Source organism: Lichenostomus cassidix, chromosome 4 (assembly GCF_008360975.1).
Source record: "Lichenostomus cassidix isolate B80296 chromosome 4, HeHo_3.0, whole genome shotgun sequence".
Taxonomy (NCBI): domain Eukaryota; kingdom Metazoa; phylum Chordata; class Aves; order Passeriformes; family Meliphagidae; genus Lichenostomus; species Lichenostomus cassidix.
In genome coordinates, this window is record NC_139484.1 from 20,147,819 (window position 1) to 20,167,362 (window position 19,544).

The 19,544-nt window shown below is 37.3% G+C and overlaps 1 protein-coding gene across 10 annotated transcripts in view; it reads right to left on the reverse strand.

The window, feature by feature from the left end:
- ANAPC10 (anaphase promoting complex subunit 10) overlaps positions 1 to 19,544 on the reverse strand; it is a 33,773-nt gene that overhangs the window by 6,709 nt on the left and 7,520 nt on the right. For all 10 annotated transcript variants that reach the window (XM_085058166.1, XM_085058165.1, XM_085058170.1 and 7 more), the window contains 2 exons: positions 18,573 to 18,663; positions 17,670 to 17,790 (listed from right to left, as the gene is read on the reverse strand). In XM_085058166.1, coding sequence (XP_084914292.1) covers positions 17,670 to 17,790; positions 18,573 to 18,663 — 212 coding nt within the window. The remainder of the gene's footprint in view (positions 1 to 17,669; positions 17,791 to 18,572; positions 18,664 to 19,544) is intronic.

A 19,544-nucleotide genomic window follows, 5' to 3' on the forward strand; every position in this document is an offset into this window, starting at 1 on the left:
GTATGATATAACCTAAACTTCATTTGGCAGAATGATTCACCAGCCACCTCATGAAATGGTCTCAGTGACTGGTCCATTTTTGTAATCTTTAGAATTAGGTGTCCTGATTATAATTTCCTCCTACAGTAAAAAAGGAACCATTTTATTTGATTCTGCTGAGAAAACAGTGCAATATCTTTCCAGATGTACATAACTGATTCAGACAGAATTTTGATACTACAACAGGAATCAAGGTAGGATGAGTTTAAATTTAATCCATGAAATGGATTAAAATTTGGCTTTTCCATTATGAATACCCTCATAGTTTGTCTCTGTAATCTTCTTAACTCAAATGAAGAACACATAAGAGAACAACAATTAAGCCTTAGACACGACGGGATGCCTCTGGTGAGGAAGTATGCACATGAGCCTACTGTCAGATGGAGGAAATGGAGTACCATGGCACATGCTGTGGAATACCAAGAGCTTCAGAATATGGATTCACAGGAAAAATAGCTCTTTCAAAAGTACCAAGTGATGAAGACTCACATGTAATGGTGCCTACAACAGGGCAAGGCTGTGCTGAACAGCCCACATACAAAACTCCTGACAGAGGAAGTCATGGATGGTCTGGACATGTGAGGAGGGGCCCCTGTCCGTGGTACTTAAGGAACCACCACCCTGCCCGTCACACTGCCACCACTGCATCTGCTCACAGCACTTGCACAGTCAGGTACATCCAGCCTGAGAGACAAATAAATAACCTGCCAAATGCTCAACTACCATGAATTTGTCAGCCACGACTGTCTGACTCAATTGCAATTTCAGAAAATATTGTCTGCTTAACTCTGGGTGGCAGAAAAAAAAACAAGCAAAAGGAAAGGGAAAAAAAATTAGACAGCAATTTTTGAATACTGTCTAGAATGTGGCTGAAAACAGCTCTTCACTAGAAAATTTACCTGCAGAAACCATCAGGAATTTGTCACAGACTGTTTGCTAGGAAAGTCTCTCTGGAAAGAAAGGAACACTGTTTTCACACTTGCTGTGCCATATGCACTTTTTTTTTAGTATGTTCTGTGAGGAACCATGCATAGGTAGCTCAACATTTATTCAAAAATATATACCCCAAGAGGTATACATTGTTTCAGAAAAGAACAAAAATGTTAAACAGTCTTAAACAGTTTGCTTTTCAGTCCCACATTTTTAAAGTCCTATTGTTAAGTGAGGTAATTTGAACTTTCACAAAATAGTTTATGCTGGACACATCCACAAATCAAATCTCATTACAGAAGAATTGCCATGCTGCGTATGTTTTAATTGACAACCATCCTATCCAATGGAACTTCAGAAAAAAAATACAAAAACTTTCTCCCTGTTCCTTTGACAAGCAGAATGATCCACCCAGCAAATACAGAATGACAATGCAGTCTAGAACAGAGTTACATATGTGCAAGTATGGAAATAAGGCCTAAAACTCCAAAGCAAACCTTCTAGCCAGAGCATGAAGCCATCTATGTTTAGTTTGGTTTCAGCTAAAAGAGATTCCACCTTAACAGCAATTTGTTGCTCCAGAAGGAATACTGTCTCCAACTGAAATCAGTCATAACAGCTGTGAAATTCTGAATCTCTGATTTCAAGAAAAATGGGTTCCATAACTCATTGAAGAATCAGTCAAGAGTGGAGGAAAGAAAGGCAAATACACCCCAAGTGCATTAGCATTCTCCTGCAGGGACCTAGTCTCACTCCATAGTTGTCACAATCCACACGAATGCCACACCTTTGCAAGGGCACTACAACTCTGAGATTCTTGGTATCAGGGGAAACCCTTCAGGGATACAGGGACTTGGTTCCAATGTGAACCTGTTACTTCCCCTGAGCTTGGCAGAGAGCATACTGGAGATGAAAAAGCTACAAAAAAATTCTTCAGCTTATGCTCTGAAGTGGTGGCCTGGCTGACAGTATCAAAAAATAGGTAATGCAGTCCAAAACAAGCTTTCTGCTTCAGTTTGCGTATTGCTGGTACCTAAGTTGTGTAAAGTTTAAGTTGCAGACGTACTGGAACAGACTGCATCTGGACAGTCTGGCCTTAAAAATGAATGGTAGAAAATCCATGGTTTGCTGCAAGTCTTTAAACTTCTTGGAATTCCAGCATTCTGAGAGAAGAATGACGGATTTAATTTTTATTATTTTTTAAACCAGGGTACCACAGAACTCAGTTTATCAGTGGCTCAGAGTATTATACATGGAGATGTGAGAAAAGAAACAGTACATTCAAAAAACAAAACAAAACCAACAAAATTACTATAAAATACATAGGAAACTCTGCACATTGCACAATTAGAAAGAAGTGCAAATCTCATTTAGTGAAAACAAATGTTTTACACCTTTAGGGAAGCACTTCAAATCAAAGTTTATCTCACTGCAATGTTTCTTCATTTCATGGACAAGTAAGTAAGGACGAGGCCCCATACTCACAAGGTAACTATGTAAGGATACCACTAAGTAGGAATCTGGCAGATGATGACCAACTGATACAAGAAACTTTGGGAATGCTTTTGAAAACCCTCAGTAACTTTTACCTGACCAGAAGATAGGAGAACAATGACTGTCAAACATAGCAAAAGCCACTACAACTTCCCATGTTCACTCAAACACATAGTACCATCTGCATTCAAAGTTTTTAGTTATAACACAAAAATACAAAATAGTGACAAAACTATCAAAAAAAAAAAAACCAACCAACAAACCCTATCTGGTTAAGTATGTGGACTAAGGTAAGGAAACAGGTCACATGTTCTTTAAAAGTACTTCAGACAACACATTACTAGCCCTTTTATTTAAGTTTGTATTTTAGTCATAAATTGGAATTCTCCCCTCCAAGCTCTGAAAAGCCCTACAATTTTCCTGTACTCAGACATCAAAATCTTAGTCCTTCTTCAAAGCAGCACTCACCTAAAATAAAGACATCCTCTCCTACAATTTGCAGTTGAGTCACGCTGCTCTCGGGGAAGAGTAGCATTTCAACCATCTACTGAAGAGAGGCAGGGGAAACCATATGAATGAAAGAGCAGACAGCTACACAAACAGGAACAGATTGCACTGGGGAAGTGGAACATTCTACTGTGAAGAAATCTGAACATATATCTAAAAAACCATTCTGAAGCTCAGGTGAATTTGCATTACAAATGGAACTGGTGACTGAAGAACAGGACAAGGCAGCTGCCTTCTATGAAAGGTAACAGAACAGGTTGGACTTGATGATCTTAGAGATCTTGTCCAAACTAAATGATTCTATGATTAACACCACAGAATCTTCCAAGAAGGGAGATTATAGACAAAATTTTCTGTAAGCAAGAAATAAGTGCTTTGAACAATGACCTTATACAAGAGAACCTTAAGGCAAATAGAATGAATACATTAAAACCCAGGAGACAGCAAAGCATAAAGGGAGAAATCCTACATATATATTTTTTTTAAACTAGAAATGCTGGGTACAAGGAGGAACACTATAAATGTATTACATGGGTGCACGGCACAAATTGATTGCAAATGGAAGTTAAGGCTGGAAAACATTCCTGGGAAATAACTAATTTTACAAAGGGGCAGAAGTTTGCAAATTGGATGAAAACTGTACTGCAGATGTCTGCAGTTCCCATTTTTCCTAACATATATAATGGAATGATACTATGTTTGTGTGAAAGTGAAAAAAAAACTCAGGTCATAATTTACCTTCAAAATTGTTTAGCCATATCCAGGAAATATGTCTAGACATAGCTACAGTTAAATTATACAAAGAAAGTATTTTTAAAAAAATTATGCAAGGAATATTAAAGATTTAAGTGTCTGAAAACTGGCCACACTGAGTTAATCTTTTATCAAACCATCTCAAATAACTTAGCGGCAATAACCTAGTGACTACATTTCACGCCATGCACTTTGCAACCCAGAGAATGCAGAAAATTAATATGGGAAATGAATAAATGTAAGAAAATGGGAATATCACAATATTTTAAAAAATAATTCATCATAGTAGCAACAGCCAGCTGCTAGTTCTCAAGCACTCTGTATAGGTGAGGGGAAGAAACTACATCTAACTACATCTAAACCAAAAAAAAACCAAACAAAAAAAAAAAGGCAAAAACAAACAAACATACATTCCCCTCACTGAAAAGGGTATTATTACATATCAAAGAGAACTAGATTTCTGATCTTCTACCAGAAGACAGGCCCATAAGACTGCATGGCTCTAACTTTTTATCTTCTACACAAGGTTGTAGTTCCTGAGTGGCTTTGTCAGAAAAAAACTGGAACAAATTATACCCGAGTGCAACCAAATTTTAAAAATCCTACTCATCCTTTACCAGCAAGAGGACAAGTTGCTGCTTTAAGACACCAAAAGCACACCAGGGAAAGCATTGCTCCTGGTTTCACAGGAGTGACTTGTTTCTGAGAATCACAGAGGGTTGCCTCTCCCAAAAATCAAGGAATTTAAAGACCCTAAAGCTCTGTAAATAATCCCCAAATCGTGCAGAAGTACAGTATGCAAACAAGTAAAACATTTCTGTGTCTAGATAAGGACTCCATGGATGCTCAGTAAAGGCAAGCAGGGCAAAACCTGATAAACTCCAAGATTACTCAAGAGTGTTGTAGCACACCAGGTTTTAATAGGCAAATGCAGAGTAACATTTCATAGAAACCAGAGCCAAAGTAATGCTCAGCTCAAAGAATATTTACTCATTGGAAATAAATGCAAAAGACTGTTGTGAAAACTATTTGTGCGAATTTAAAATGCAATGCTGTGTCTCATCTAAGAATGATCCCAAATTCATAAACATGTCTCACTGGAGATATATTTTCATACGAATGAACTTTAAAAGAGAAGAAATATGAGTATATCTGTCAGAGGTTCAGCTGGGTAGTTCCATGTGAGCCAGAATACACTTCCATAAATTTGCAAAGCTGGAATCAGGACTGCTGCCCAATGGAAGCATTTAATTTTACATCTAAACAGAACTTCTTTAATGTCCTGTAACAAATGAAGGAGAGTTTTTACCTTTTGCTTGTGTTTTCTTACGAATCAATATGAAAGTGTGTCCAAAAAAAATTGCAAGGCTTTTTTTTATTGTTAATATGGACGTCAGACTCTGCTTCTTTCAATCCAGATGAATTTTATTTCTTGGCTTCTTTCTGGGAGTCAAAGTTTCCTCAAGTCACCAGTCACTCAAAGAATGTACAATTTAAAAAGATATTCAGTGGTGCTACACACTGTTAGGCTAGCAATTCCCTCACTGCAACAGCATTTCTGCTACAAATACAATCTGGAATAGCCTTAGTGCTACATCCTACAGACCAAGAACATGAGCTCTTCTGCATGAACTGTGTAAGAATCAAAATAAAATTACATTGTAAATATGCTCCTGAAAAATGAGGGGGCAGTGGAAAACAAAGGAAGCACAAAAACGACATAATTGAAAACTTGTTTACCAGCCGGCCTGCTATGTCCTAAGTCTTGAGCTACTGTGGGGTGTCATCTTACTGCTTAGCAAAGTGGAGTCAACAACAAACAGATGGAATTGGATTGCAAATCTATGTGACTTACTGTATATCTACAAGTCCTGTGGGTACATATGCTCCTCTGCTTAGTTTATTTCTGCTATGCAAGTAAATCTTTAACTCCTCATGACAGTATAAAAAAATAAGGAAGTCCAATAATTCCACAATAAAAGTTCCTACCCCAGCAATGCCAGATGTACCAAAAGCTGATTTATGAAAACCTCTGTTCAACTTGGTGACCATCATAGTCACAATAGAGACCTGTGCAAGCAGAGGGAAGCCTACTTCAAAATTTTACTACATCATTTCTCCTGATATGGAATTGCAACTCTTTTTGAAACAATGAAAAATTTTGATTTCTACCTTACTAATTATGCTCAGCAACATCATCTTACAAAGAAGTAACAAATTAATCTCTACATACAAGAAACAAATCAGGATTTTCCACATTTGCTAGTAGAAAAAAAAAAAAATCAAAAATATCCTTCATACCCACAGTTGAATTTGATCTCTGACAGACACGGGGGTGGGGGGCAAATAATAATTAAAAAGGAAGTATCAAGGGCTAGGCCTCATGGTTCACTCAAAGACTGTGACTGAGAACAGCATTCATAAAAGGCTTCAATAAAAACTGTATTTGTTAACATTCCTTTAACATGAGACATAAAACACTCCAGAATTCATTCTGAAATAAAATAAGACTGTTAGATAAACCTACTTTAGGAATTGGATGAGGCAGCTAGAAAGCACAGGCCCTCAAGCCAGATACATATGCTACATTATTATTCTCACTCCACCCTCTCCTGTGTGTTTGCACAGCAAATGGAAAAATCCTGGGAAAGGTTTTTCCGATTCAAACACATGATCTCGGTTATCTTATGACAGATTAAGACAGAGAACAGCCCTCAGAAAAAAATAAATTTATACTTCATATCTATAGAAACATTTCCATGCACTACTTGAGATAAGGAACAGGATAACACCACATTCAATCCCTTCCCACCCAATAAAACTTAGCAAAGAACTGAATTTATACTCTGTGTAGCAGTGTTCTCATCAAAGCTACACGCAGATATGTAATCCCTGACTAAAAGAACATTTCAGGAGTCAAGGGAGCAAGATCTTACTCTGGAAAGAACTGCCAAGATGACAGCTCTGAAGCAACTGAGTCTCTTACTCAAGAACCTTGGATTTGCTCCAGATCTCTACCATTGGCCAGGTAGCATTTTCTTCTGAACACTGAAAATTGCTTCAGTTTACCACATGAACAGAATTCCTTTCCAGAACTACTTTCCTAATGTCACTGTGGATAATCTCAGTTTTTCACTAGAATGTTAGGCTTCAGGAATGAAGAAAAAAAAAGGCTGATTGCAATTATAAAATCCACCCACATACCTACATGAAATAGATTTGTTCCTTTATCATTACCTGAATTTATGGAAATTTTTGGTTGGTTTTTTTGGTGCTGACTTTACAAAGCATGGCACATCCAGTGCATTTTATGGACTTGTTTTGGGGGTTTTCTTAATCCTAATTAATAGCAGCACCTGATAATTTTGCCGCAGAACAATACATACTATGAATAGCCAAATGTGATTGCTTCTTTTGTACTGATGCAAATAAAGTTATTACAACATGGAAGCCACACATACAGAGAATAATAAGTGGTGGGCCAATTGGCTCCTAATTTCTTCTTAACTGGGGCCACTTCCTCCCTCCACCCCACTGCCAAACTGCTGGTTTGGCAGAGAGTGGTGAACACAGTCACAGGATGTTTCCAGCTGCTGGTGCCTACAAGTTGTTCAAGTGAAACAGAAAATAAAGTGTACTGTGCCAGCTGACCAGCACCAGTTAAGATGACAGCATAAAGCTTTCTTACGTATCCAAGAAAATTCCCATTCCTTTAATTTCTCTTCTTATGCTTAAACCAAATTAAATGTTGACTGCTGGCTTTACTCTTTGGAGGATTTTAACACTATGCTAGCAGCAGAACCCAGAGTGATCAGAATCAGTCTCGGCTTTTACCTTTCTGCATGTATTTAGCACTTCTTAACGTTTGAAAATATCTAGTGCTCCCTCCAAGGATTATTCTTCACAATTAAGTCTATGAGGGCAATCAGGTAAATCAAAGATGATTGGTTATAATTCACTGGCTTTATCCTCCCAATCCTATTTCAGTGTGTGGGAAAAAGTAGCTTAAAGGCAAGATGTTTCCCAATGGTGAGCAACCTCTCCAGAAAGTGGAAAGGAGGAGTGAGTGAGCAGCATCTTGCTGTCAGCTTTGACACAACTTTACATCCTTCAAGCAAAAGATGGTGGTGTGACTCCCACATTGTTTTCACATTTGGAATCCAAAACCAGAGGAGATAATTTTGAATTACTCAGGTCTAGGGAACTTACAGAATGGGAAAGAGCATGACTGTAGAATGCGGTAGAGTAGAAGAAGAAAAAGAAAAATTAGATAGATAGCCCTTTATTTAACAATTTCAAGGCATGGAAGGGCCCTTTACTATAGAAAAATATAACTTCCCTTCCAAATAAAGATACCTTTCCAAGATCTTCCTAACATCCTGCCTTCTTGGGACTAAAGAAGTGTCTCTTGTTTCAGACAGTTTCTTCAATGGTACCCACCTCCTTGCTCTGCTAAATCACTGTAAAGTCAGGTTTCTAGAGGCCACTTCCCCAAAAGCCAATAAATGATACAGCGGGCCAACAAAGACAACAAAGATTTTCATGTTCCCTAGGTCAAACCTTGAAGCCTTATGCAACCAAGAACTGCTTCAAACATCCAAGTAAAAAGCAGCATTAAACAGTTTGCCTACCAGGGTCTCCAGCCTTCTGTCCAAGTGCAGAGAGATTAAACACAAGAGTTAAACAGATGTTGCTATGTGCTCCAGTTTGCAAGTAAACAGTATCATATGTTTTGTAAACTACAGTTCAAATGAATTCTGATCAGCTGAGGGGGCTCACCTGACTGAGCACCATGAAGAGGCTCTAGATGAGCATCACACTGACACCCACTGTAAGCCATAGTGCTGGAGGCACTTCTATGTTTTAAAATGTCAACTAGTCACCACACTTGCATTAAAAAAGGAGGGGGAAGGAAGGGAAAGGGTTAAATATTCAAGTAGGCAAACTAAGTATGTGAGTGTCTTCTGTCATGCTGTCACCTCCCCCTCCATCCACCCACCTTATTCCTCACTCCCATGTTCAGTCTTCAAGAGAATGCTTAAATGAAGAGAAGAGCACCAAGACGTTCTTGTTACAGTTTTTATGTTGCCAAATCCCTGCTTGCTTCTCTTACTTCTGAAACATTAATGATTATCTGCAAGATGTATCTAGTGAGCCTACACTGGTAAACTGTAATTAGAAATCCTACAAACTTTGAAAAACCATTGACCAACAAGTATCCCAGTGCACTCTCCAAACACAGAACCTTTATTCCAACAGGAACTTCCAGTAAAAAATGATGTGTGAACAGCAGACACTGATGTTCACACAAGCTTACTGCATACAACCCAGCAGGCGATTTTTCTGGTTTTTTTGGATTATGCCCCGGAGGTGCTGGCACAATGCAATTTCAATACCATAATTGCTTATTTCTCTGTGTGCCAGCCTCTGAAATAACAGGTAAAAAGGAAAAAAAATACACATAAAACAAACATTCTCTTTTTTAAAATTACAGGAATCACAAAATGAAATGTTTTTAATTCTCTAGTTCAAACGATGTAATTTATAACCATGACACAAATAGAGAAGAAGCACAAAAGAAGGGAAAATACAGAAATAACATAACGTTCCCAAGGTTCAGTTTACAAGGACCTCACACAAAGGTTTTTTTTTTTGCAACTCTTACTAGAAACAGTATTATTTGCTAAAAATGCAGTAGCTGCCAAAAGCTATGATCCATCTAAAGCAAACATGTTTAAGATGGAAATAGAGTGTTAATGCTGAAGAAAGACAGAATTGAGTATACAAGTTTTCTTTTTAAAGCATGGAAGCAACTGCAGTACAGAGTTAAGTTTGTTTTTTATCTTTCTGAGCAAAAATTGACTGCATTTGCAGATAAGCACCTAAATTAGAGAGAAGTGCATTAAGACAATAACAGAAGTAATCAAATTTCAAACTTTCTAATTAAACCTCTTTTTCCTGCAGAAGGTTATTGGGAATTCAACACTAGCCTTGGTTCACATGATAGAACAATGGGAAAATTTTCCGAATGGTTGAACGCTAACCCTGACAAGTGTGGAGAGCCAACTACAATACATTATATGGTAGCATAACCTGCCACCCACGTTGCTGAGAGAACAGCTTTCAAACACATGCACCGAGCTGTAAAACCACAAAATCCCTTATTACACATTGTCCCTTACTTAAGGTGAAATACACTATTCCCCTCCTGCCTCCTTTTACAAATCTTGGTGGTTTTTTTTTAAACCTTCATCTCTGAAGTTTATTTAGCAGCTAAGTAGACCGTTTTTCAGACTTTATTTTCCAAATGCCATTTTTCCTGTTTTGTTTTCTAACCAAAATAAAATCATGTTTTTATAGTACACAGTAAAGCCTGTTGTGTCTTTCACTGTTGCTTTTTTTTTTAATACTACTTCCACCTGTGTGACATTATCCAAACTTTTAAAAGGAAATGTCTGATATGTGACTAATTCACTTGTGAAGACTTATTTCTGGAGTGAAGTATTTTCCTTTTTTTAATGGGAAGATACATGACTCATCACTGGGTAAAGAAAAAAACTGTTCCATCGTGCTTTTGATTGGAAGACCAGATATTCTGATATTTACTGTGATTCTTTTCCACTGTTATGCAATCCAAATATATTCAAAAAGATAAACTGCCACAGCCTGTGTGGTTATAGACACTGGCACTCACATAAGTCAACCATTGCAGCAGAATGACAAACACACTCCACCCTCATTACAACATGCTGTGGTTACCAGCCAAACACCTTCGCCTTTTCTGAAAAGGCTACATTATAATAAAAGGAGACCTGCAAAACAAATCATACAAGGGGACCTGAGGGATGGTAAAAGCAGTAACGATTAGTAGAGAATATAACTCTGAACATGGAAAGTGAACTACTTAATTACTTGAGGAATGCATATAGCCTCACACTGCAAGAAGAGCCCACTGAAAAATGCTGGTACATACAACTTTCTTGGTTAATGACTCCCCCCTCCTGCCCCCTCCCACTGCACATGTCTGCTGCCTGAATCATTGCATTCCAAGATAGTTAGAGGATATACACAGTTTCTTCAGGGGTTTTCAGTTGCAACTTTGCTGGCAATGGGAATTTTATTTGCAAGTGTTTCTATTCTACTGACAAGGTCAATTAGTCCAACGAACTATTGGTTGTTCTGTCTGATAGCTCTGTGTATTTATTCAAGCAAGCACTTTTATAACCCACAATTGAATGCAGACAGTTACCCTTGTAAACACGACAGTCCACAGGGATTTTCACTACATTTTGAGCATGTAAAAGAAAAACATGCTTTTCCTCCTTCAGCCTGATAGCACATAAGTTTGATTACAACTTGAAATTTCAGGGAGTGAAGGGCATGGAGGCTACTGTTTTAGATAGATATGATCTACTGTACATCAATATACATATTTGGACAAATCCCTAGGAGCTAAAGAACACAGACATTTGACTGATCTCTCCAAGAGCTTCAAAAATCTGGTAATGCTATTAAAGGGAGATAGATCAGCATCTCTGCTCTACCCAGGCATTAAAAAGAAAATGCAATGGTTTAACAGAAACAAAGCTGCATGTAGCACTGAGGGTTAAAGGCTACATAAAACGCTTTCACAAAAGCCAAAAGCACAATGTGTGTGTGTGTGTGTAAATCAGCTGCACAAGTTGGTAGAGTTAAAAACAATACTATTCCACAGCTGCAGCTAGAATTTTTGTACATGAGCAGCATGGCCATGCCACTGGTGACATGTGCCAAGAAGAAAAATGACAGACCCTACTCTCACAGAACTTTTATTACCACATACATGTGGCTCCTTTCACCGTACATGTGCTCCCTTCATAACAGTATCTTCCTGCAAAGAAGAGACCCTTCATTTTTTCTAATTAGGAATGGTAATGGGGCTAGTCTATTGGTACACTGATCTTCATTACTGACGTCTTCCCTGAACAAATCTTTCAGGGATACAAAGACGGTAAGAAACTATCATGGAAAACCAGCAGTTTTTCATGGCTCTATTCTACTGCTTTAGGTATTATAGAGATACTACAAAAATTATTTCAGTAGGCTTTTCAGTCTGGAAGTCTGTAGTCCTGGAGACAATCACTGAGATAATCAATAAGGAAATATGGATTCCATAAAGCAATAAGCTTGGTGAACAACACAAGTATACACACATAAATCCCTAACAGCTATTTAATCAATATTAAAGCACCACTGAAAATAAATACTTTTCTGAAAAATGTCACCAAGAAAAGCTGAGTCAGTAAAACAAACTGATGAAAAAAATGGGAACAATAAGTTTTAAGGACTGTTCTTAACTGGAAGGAACTTCACACTTAAGTGTGTACGGTGCTTTTCCTGCAGAGTTTTTAGGTAAGTGATACCAGTTCAAACCAGGCGATCCTACACAGAACTAATTCATTTGAACAAAAACATCAAGCAAGTATAATCTGGTACCAAAATGAACAACACAATTACCAGTTTCAGCCAGGCATAAACTGGACACAACTCAATGTGGATTTTGACTTGGGATACTGGTTCAATAACAGATAATCTGCATAGACTACAAAAAAAAAAAAAAAAAATCACCTTCCTACAAGATGAGTAATATGATTACTATTCCACAACAGTAGTTTTATCCCTACACCCTTCGAAAAGAGTGCTAGAGAATATGCTCACCTAAATTTGCAGTTGGTTTTCAATACAAAAAGTTCAAGCATCTGGCTCTTTCTCCCTCACACACAGAGCACTATGTGCAAGCGGCTCATGACCACCAGAGAATTTGTTTACAGTGTTATAATTAGAATACATCAGTGAAAGCTTGCATTAAAGACAATGAAAAATGCCCCAATCATGTTGGAGAACAGTTTACCTGCACTGATAACATATGTTTTTAAAAATCTGAATTTTTAAGCCACTGGTACCAGAAAGATCTTTACAGAAGTAAAATATTTAACAAACAAGATTTTGGGGAAATATTTTCAAATCCTCCTACTAGAACTTCACACACAGAAAAGAGATGAAACAATGTAATCAAACACTTCTGCAGGAAGAGAAGGTGGCAGTGTGACCTAATTGTGGCCTTCCAGTACCTAAGGGAGCCTACAAGAAAGAGGAAAAGAGATGTTTTACAAGGGCACCTAGAGATAGGACAAAGGGGAACGGCTTTAAACTAAGGTTTAGATTACAAATTAGGAAGAAATTCTTAACTGTGAGGGTGGTGATTTTCCAATTTCTTTTCCATGGTGGAACTTGAATAATCATGAGAAAGACTGTAACTGCAAGAGAGGCTTTCATATATGTGTAACATTCAGTGCTTCGATCAGTTCCTAGTCTCTCTGTACTTGAGTTCCCTTGAGGAAAGCTCTGTTCTTCATCAAGTTGCTGCCTTCCACAGAGCTGTTGCCACATTGTTTCATATGGCTTTTCCTCTGCTTCAGAAAGTAAAGTCAGACTGACAGTATTAAAAATACAGGGCCTCTTTAAGGTACCCTCGCCTAATTGAGCCCTTCTGTGGCAAGAAAAGATTTCTCGGAAGATTTGTTTCTGAATGCTCGATACAAAAGAAAAAAATATATTTTATATGCAACATGTATCACAGCATAAAAACGATGTTTAGTTTTCCTCTAAGATCCAACAGAAAATATGTTTATTTCTCTTAAAATACTATTTCAGAGCAAGGTTAGACAAAAACGCTTAACAATTTTATGGTGTGTAGGCCAAAACTATCTTCCCTTTTTCATAATTCTATTAGATCTAATGTGGACTTCTCTATTTGGATACACACACCTCGTAAGCATAAAAGGCAATATTTCAATAACTGCATTTCTCATGACTGCACAGTAAGCTCTGTTCTAATGTATTACCATTCTACAGTATAAAAAGGCAGGAAAACTATAATCCTGTTCATAATTCCCACAGTTTGAAGCATATATTAGTTATTTCCATAAGCACATGAATGATGAAAAGGTCCTATCACCTACAGTGATGATGATATTGGCAGGGAACAGTGATGTTACATCATTTCATCTGCCTTTGTAGATAGTTCAAGTGAACATCCCATCTGGGGATTCACAAAATATCCTCTGCTGGAAGATGGAAATACGTACAGAATACCAACTGCATCAAATGGAAACAACCCTGCTTCCAAAATTTGATTCCTACCCTTGACATCAATCACAAGGCTTAATAACTAACCAATACCAGTGGAGCTTTCTATACCCCTGCTCTGTAGATTTTCAGTACCAGTATAGATGTAAGGAACAGGTACTGCGCATCCTGATGAACCAAATCCATACTCAACCAGCACAACAGCAAGATAACAATCCAAATTATCAACTGGTGTGATGATTGTGTCTACGGAGCATCCTAGAGACAGACAAGAAAAACTACAGATTGAAATTCTGTAAGATTAAAGTTTACTCAGTCTTTTCATAGCATCAAGAGTAGATTGTAAAAAGCACACTACTTTTAGCTGACATTCTGACCCCAAGGAACAACTAGGGGTTAGAAATGCCTCTTTTCTTGAATGGAAGAAAGAAAACAGAGGAATGGCTTCTAACCAAAGTACCTGAAGCCTAGTCAGGAATCTAAAGGAGTAACAACTCAGTACTCTGTCTTCAGTGGTAAGCAGTTTAAAATGCACCTCAGAGATGTTTGATTAGAGACACAAGAATACATTTTCTTTACTGATTACCTTGCAACAGCCCCACGACAAACTAGCATGTTCTCATTCCTCAGGATCTAAGTTTACTCCACATACAGGAAACAGGTGGACATGGCTAGCTGTTGGATTTCAGAAAATGTCTGGGTAAGTCCAGTCACTGGACACTGTAGGAATAAAGACATTACAGTAGGGTCACGTTGCTTAACTAACCCCTTGAAAAAGCTCCCCAGCTTGGGCATTCCTCCAGTTGGTAATTCCCCTCTCTAGTGCAAAATCTCTCCAAACAGTGAGGAAGGAGCCCTGTCCGTGGTGCTCAGGGAGGCTGCTGTGCTTGCACCTGGTTACAAAACACCAAGCAAGGCCAAAAGGGATAGAAAACAAACTGAAAACAAACGAGACAGCAATCCAAAGGAAAAGCAAACAAACAAAACCCCCAACAAAGACCTCACACTGCTGCCATCAAATGTGTATAAAGATTACAGAGTTTTCACCTGAGTCTGTGTTAAGACTCTCCATTATAGGCTGACAGCAGAAACCACTGAAACAACCAGTTGAGTATATATATATTATATATGGACATAGACTATACCCTGAAATACTACCTGCACTTAGCATCAAAACACTTAATCTTCTTACAGCAAGATGAACTGCTGAACACCTAAATGTCTTGGAAAGGTACAAAGGCAATAAGCAGACGAGCATCACTTGAAGAGACCAAAGATCTCTTACAGCCAGCATTTCATTCACATGCTTTGCATTGGGTTATTTTCAGATCATGAGAAAGTATAGTAACTTAAATTATATACTGAGGAGTCTGGATGCTGTTTCAAAAATGCCTCCACAGATTATTTTGTCCATCCAGACTGTTTGTACCATCATGTGGGAAAACTCCATGACTGGAAAAGAGAAAATATTTGCTCTCCAAGCTTGACAGCTGTGATACTAAGACACTTAAGTCAGAGGAGAAGGCTGACTGCACACACCTTAACTGCAGAGAGCAAGGGAATAATCCTGCCAGACAGTGATGGCTGTTCTCACTCTTACAATTGGGTACAAACAAGGGGGAGAAAAAGCCTTTTATCTGGAAAATAATTTCATCTTAGGTTCCAAAAAAGACATGCCTACATACTAGATCACAAACTAAAGCTAATCTTATATTTGTGACAAAATTCAGCCTAACAGCTATTGCATTGTGTTGAAAATTAGACCATTAGGAAAGAAAACACATTCATTAGACACTATGAGTTGGGCAAGCATCCATGGAAAAATATAAAATGCTTTAGCCTGATTTTCCACCCAGTTAATCAGTACTGAAACCAATGGAATCACTGTATAATTAAGCAGATTTCTGTAAAGAGCTCATAACAGTTTGCACGGCTTTAATAACCTCCCCATGTGTCAGAGAAGCTGAAGAAAGGAGAAAGTTTCAGGACTGAAGGAAAATTTAAGAAACAGTATCAAGCAGTTTGGGAAATATGAAAATTGATAGCAACATGTAACATCATGGTGATGACAGTCACAAGCATTTTACAGCATCAAAGTATTGTATCTCAATAAGAAGCGTGACCATATTTTCTCCTCAGTTTGGAAGTAAAAAAAGCACATAAACATGTGGTATGCATAAGAGTTACTCTGTCATGCATCATATTATAGTCACATCCATATACCATAAAAAATACTAGTAATTTGTTTCATGTAGAAGTGCCATTTTTAACTACATACATTATGCATAGAATCCCGTGTTTAGCAAGAAAGAGCTAAAGAAATGTTGCCTGAGACACTGCAGAAGACTAATACACTTGCTATACATTTTATCGTTTCTATAAATCTTTAATATGTTAATAACACACATACCCTCAAGAGTGGGAGTGTACCACTGTATAAGAAACTTAAATTAGGCAGCTAGATATATAGTGCTGTACTAAGCATGATTACAAGCAGGATAATCATTTAGTTATTGAAAGGGCAGATAAAAGTGCAAAAATCAATCTGATAATTAAGGCCAACATTGACATCTAGTGGACACTCGGGAAACTGACCCGCAGCCTAACAGAAAAGATCCAGCTGATGATCTTCATATCCTGTGCAACTCTCAAATTGCTATGATACAATTATGAAGATTGAAAGCAAGAATTTGCAGCTGATGAAAGTCACAATAATGTGGTGATTGATTTCTTCCAGAAGAATATTTCATTAATTAAAGAAAAATAAACACGTCGAGAGCCTTCCATTTTAGATTTAGGACGAAAGTATAGGCCAAAACTTGAGAGATCACAAATCATTGAAAGGATGCAGATAGATGCATAGTGCTGACAGACATCTCTACTATACTTGTTTTTAATCCCACAGCATCTACAACCTTCTATTCATAAGTTGCTGTTGGTACTTTGAATTGTTGGGACCAAAAACCAAAGTGAAAACAATAAAAATCCCAGAAGTAAAAATTCAAGCCACCATTTGGCACCACCTTTTTTTCATCATCCCAATCCTTCTATTATTATAATAATTGCCATATAAGGCTGGTAAATTAAACCTTCCCAAAATATCAGTCAGTAACTGTTGAGCTCCAGAGCAGGAATTTGAAATATGAGTCTACCCTGACTCGGAACGAGCAAAGATCGCTGCTTATGAATAACCTGATTAATTTTCAAGGTGGACTTCTACCAAGATCATAGATTAGTTCAAATCTGCTTTTACTATTTACCAAAAGGTAAGCAAAACTAAGCAGTTAAAGCAACTCAAATCTTATCACAGTTGTTCTGGCTAGAAGTGTCACCCTGAAAGAATACTACATTTGCCTATTACACTTTTATAAATAAAAACATTAACAAAACACTACAACTCCATCTCATTCAAAATCTTAAGCATATCTGCAGAACTGAAAATTGTATTTTGCTTCATTTGTTAAAAAACTGCATTCCAGCCAATATTTTTACATCTCAGTGACTGCTGAGTATTAAAAAAAACCTTCACAAAAGATTAGAAACTATACTCAAAATTAAAACATAATTTATGAATATATTTAATTCTAAGGATGATTATTTAATTATAATGATGTTTGGTAAAGGAGCCTGATGAAAAAACAGAAACCAGCAGCCTACTACATTTAAAAGACAAAAATGAAAAGTGAACATCAAAATAAACCCAGACATTTTCCCTTCAAGCACAATGCCATATTTTACCTCCACAACCCACTTCATTACATCAGATGTCCTAATGAGAGAGCTGCCTTGAGACAGAAAGCAAAGTATCATTGACCTACCCGGATTTCCTGGAGATTATGAAAATTATTTCCTACTCTGACAGAGATTTTGCTTGGAGTGTAACTTTCATCAGATTTGTAGTCTGCATAAATACATAAGGTCTTCACTGTTGTTTTTCTTCTGCAAGAAGCAACACAAGCTATGTAAGCATAATAAAGAAAAATATTCAGGATTAGTTTGTTGCTAGCTTGCAATAACTAAGGATTTAAATGTTCTGAAAATGAATACAAGTGTGCCTAGTGATTTATAAGAAACTTGACCTTAAAGAACTAGGTGTATTTCTACATTACATTATGCACACACAGTTGATTTTCACCATTCTCCTTTGTCTGCTTTCAGAAATGTCAGTATACCAAGAAACAGGTCAAGATGCCAAATAAGCACTTGCACGTAATGAAGCTTAAGTTTAACTTTTCAAATACGGGCTCTCTTATTATACCCAGCTGTTCTCAAGAAAGTAAACAAACAAAGGTGACAAACATCTCATCTCAAGTTTGGTTAAAGAAAAAGTACTGAAAGCATCCTACACAGGACAGAATAGAAAAAGGTTTCTCCAATTCTGCTGATTATACAGATTATACAGGACTACTTTAGCAGCAGTCATCTACCTTCCAAATGACACTCAAAGACACAAAATCAGGACATAAATCACCTTACGTGAGTAAGTGTGGTGCTGCCACAACTGATGTACCACTAAACATTCATTTTTGTTGATTATTTAGGCATTGAATTATCATAACATTTGAAAATCTCGTTTTCATAAATGCTATCTGACTTCTTACTTGTTATGTAACAGAACTAACCCAGGAGTTTTTGCACTTTCAAAATTTCTATCCTGGTGAACAGTAATCAATATAAAGTTAAAGAAAGCACCCTAACCCATAGAGAGTATATTTTAATACCTAAATTGGATGTTCACCAAATGAGGCTGTGATCCATCTGACTGCCAGTAAGTTTCTAGATTATCATCTCGTAATTGATCCACTCCAAACCCTAAGAAAAAAAAAATGTGATAACCTTGAATATCCCATTTCTGTGAGGCAAACACTGCTTTTCTTTAACTGTTACAAACTAATGTCTCCCAAGTTATAACATATTTAGGAAATATTTCCAGATATCCAAGTTGCACCTACGCTTTTCTGACACAAAACTCAAACAGGCGAATCTGTGAAAGTTCAGTACTGTTGATGTCTGTGAGGTGTGAAAGCATGTCAACACGTCCTGGAATTTCGAGCAGTTAAGTAGTAATTTATATTGGTTGCCAGAACAATAATTAACATTTGGACTTTTCCACCTCTTCTGTAACTTAACTACTGAACTAAAGAAAAATCATTAGCAGAGACCGTTCATTACAAAATTTTACCCCAATGTAACATTTTCTTTACAAGTCATGTCCTGAAATATTTTTGCTTTTTCAAGGACAAGCTAGAAGAAGGAATTAATGGCAAAAACAATATTCCTAAAGGTTAATGCCATCACATTCAAAGAAGCAACTCCAGCTTTGTATTTTCTATTCTCTCATTATCGGTCCTTTTATTAATCACATGCTTTTATTGATTGTCCACAGTAGTTACAGTACTAATGTAGCAACTGCAGTTTAATCTGCAATAAAAAATTTCCTTCATCCTGTTTAAACAACAAAACCCTACAGTATTTTTCTCCAATATTCAGGATATCAGACCAAAGTCATTCAGACTGGGCATGACATTGTGACATAAAGGGATCACTGACCCTAGGCTGCAGCAAGACAGCAGCAGATCAATTCCCAATAGATATTTCTGCAATAGCAACTCAACCACCCAAAAGGGAAAGAATACAGATTTTCAGGTATTTTGAGCAGGTATCACTAACTGCACCTCAGGACCACGGGTTCA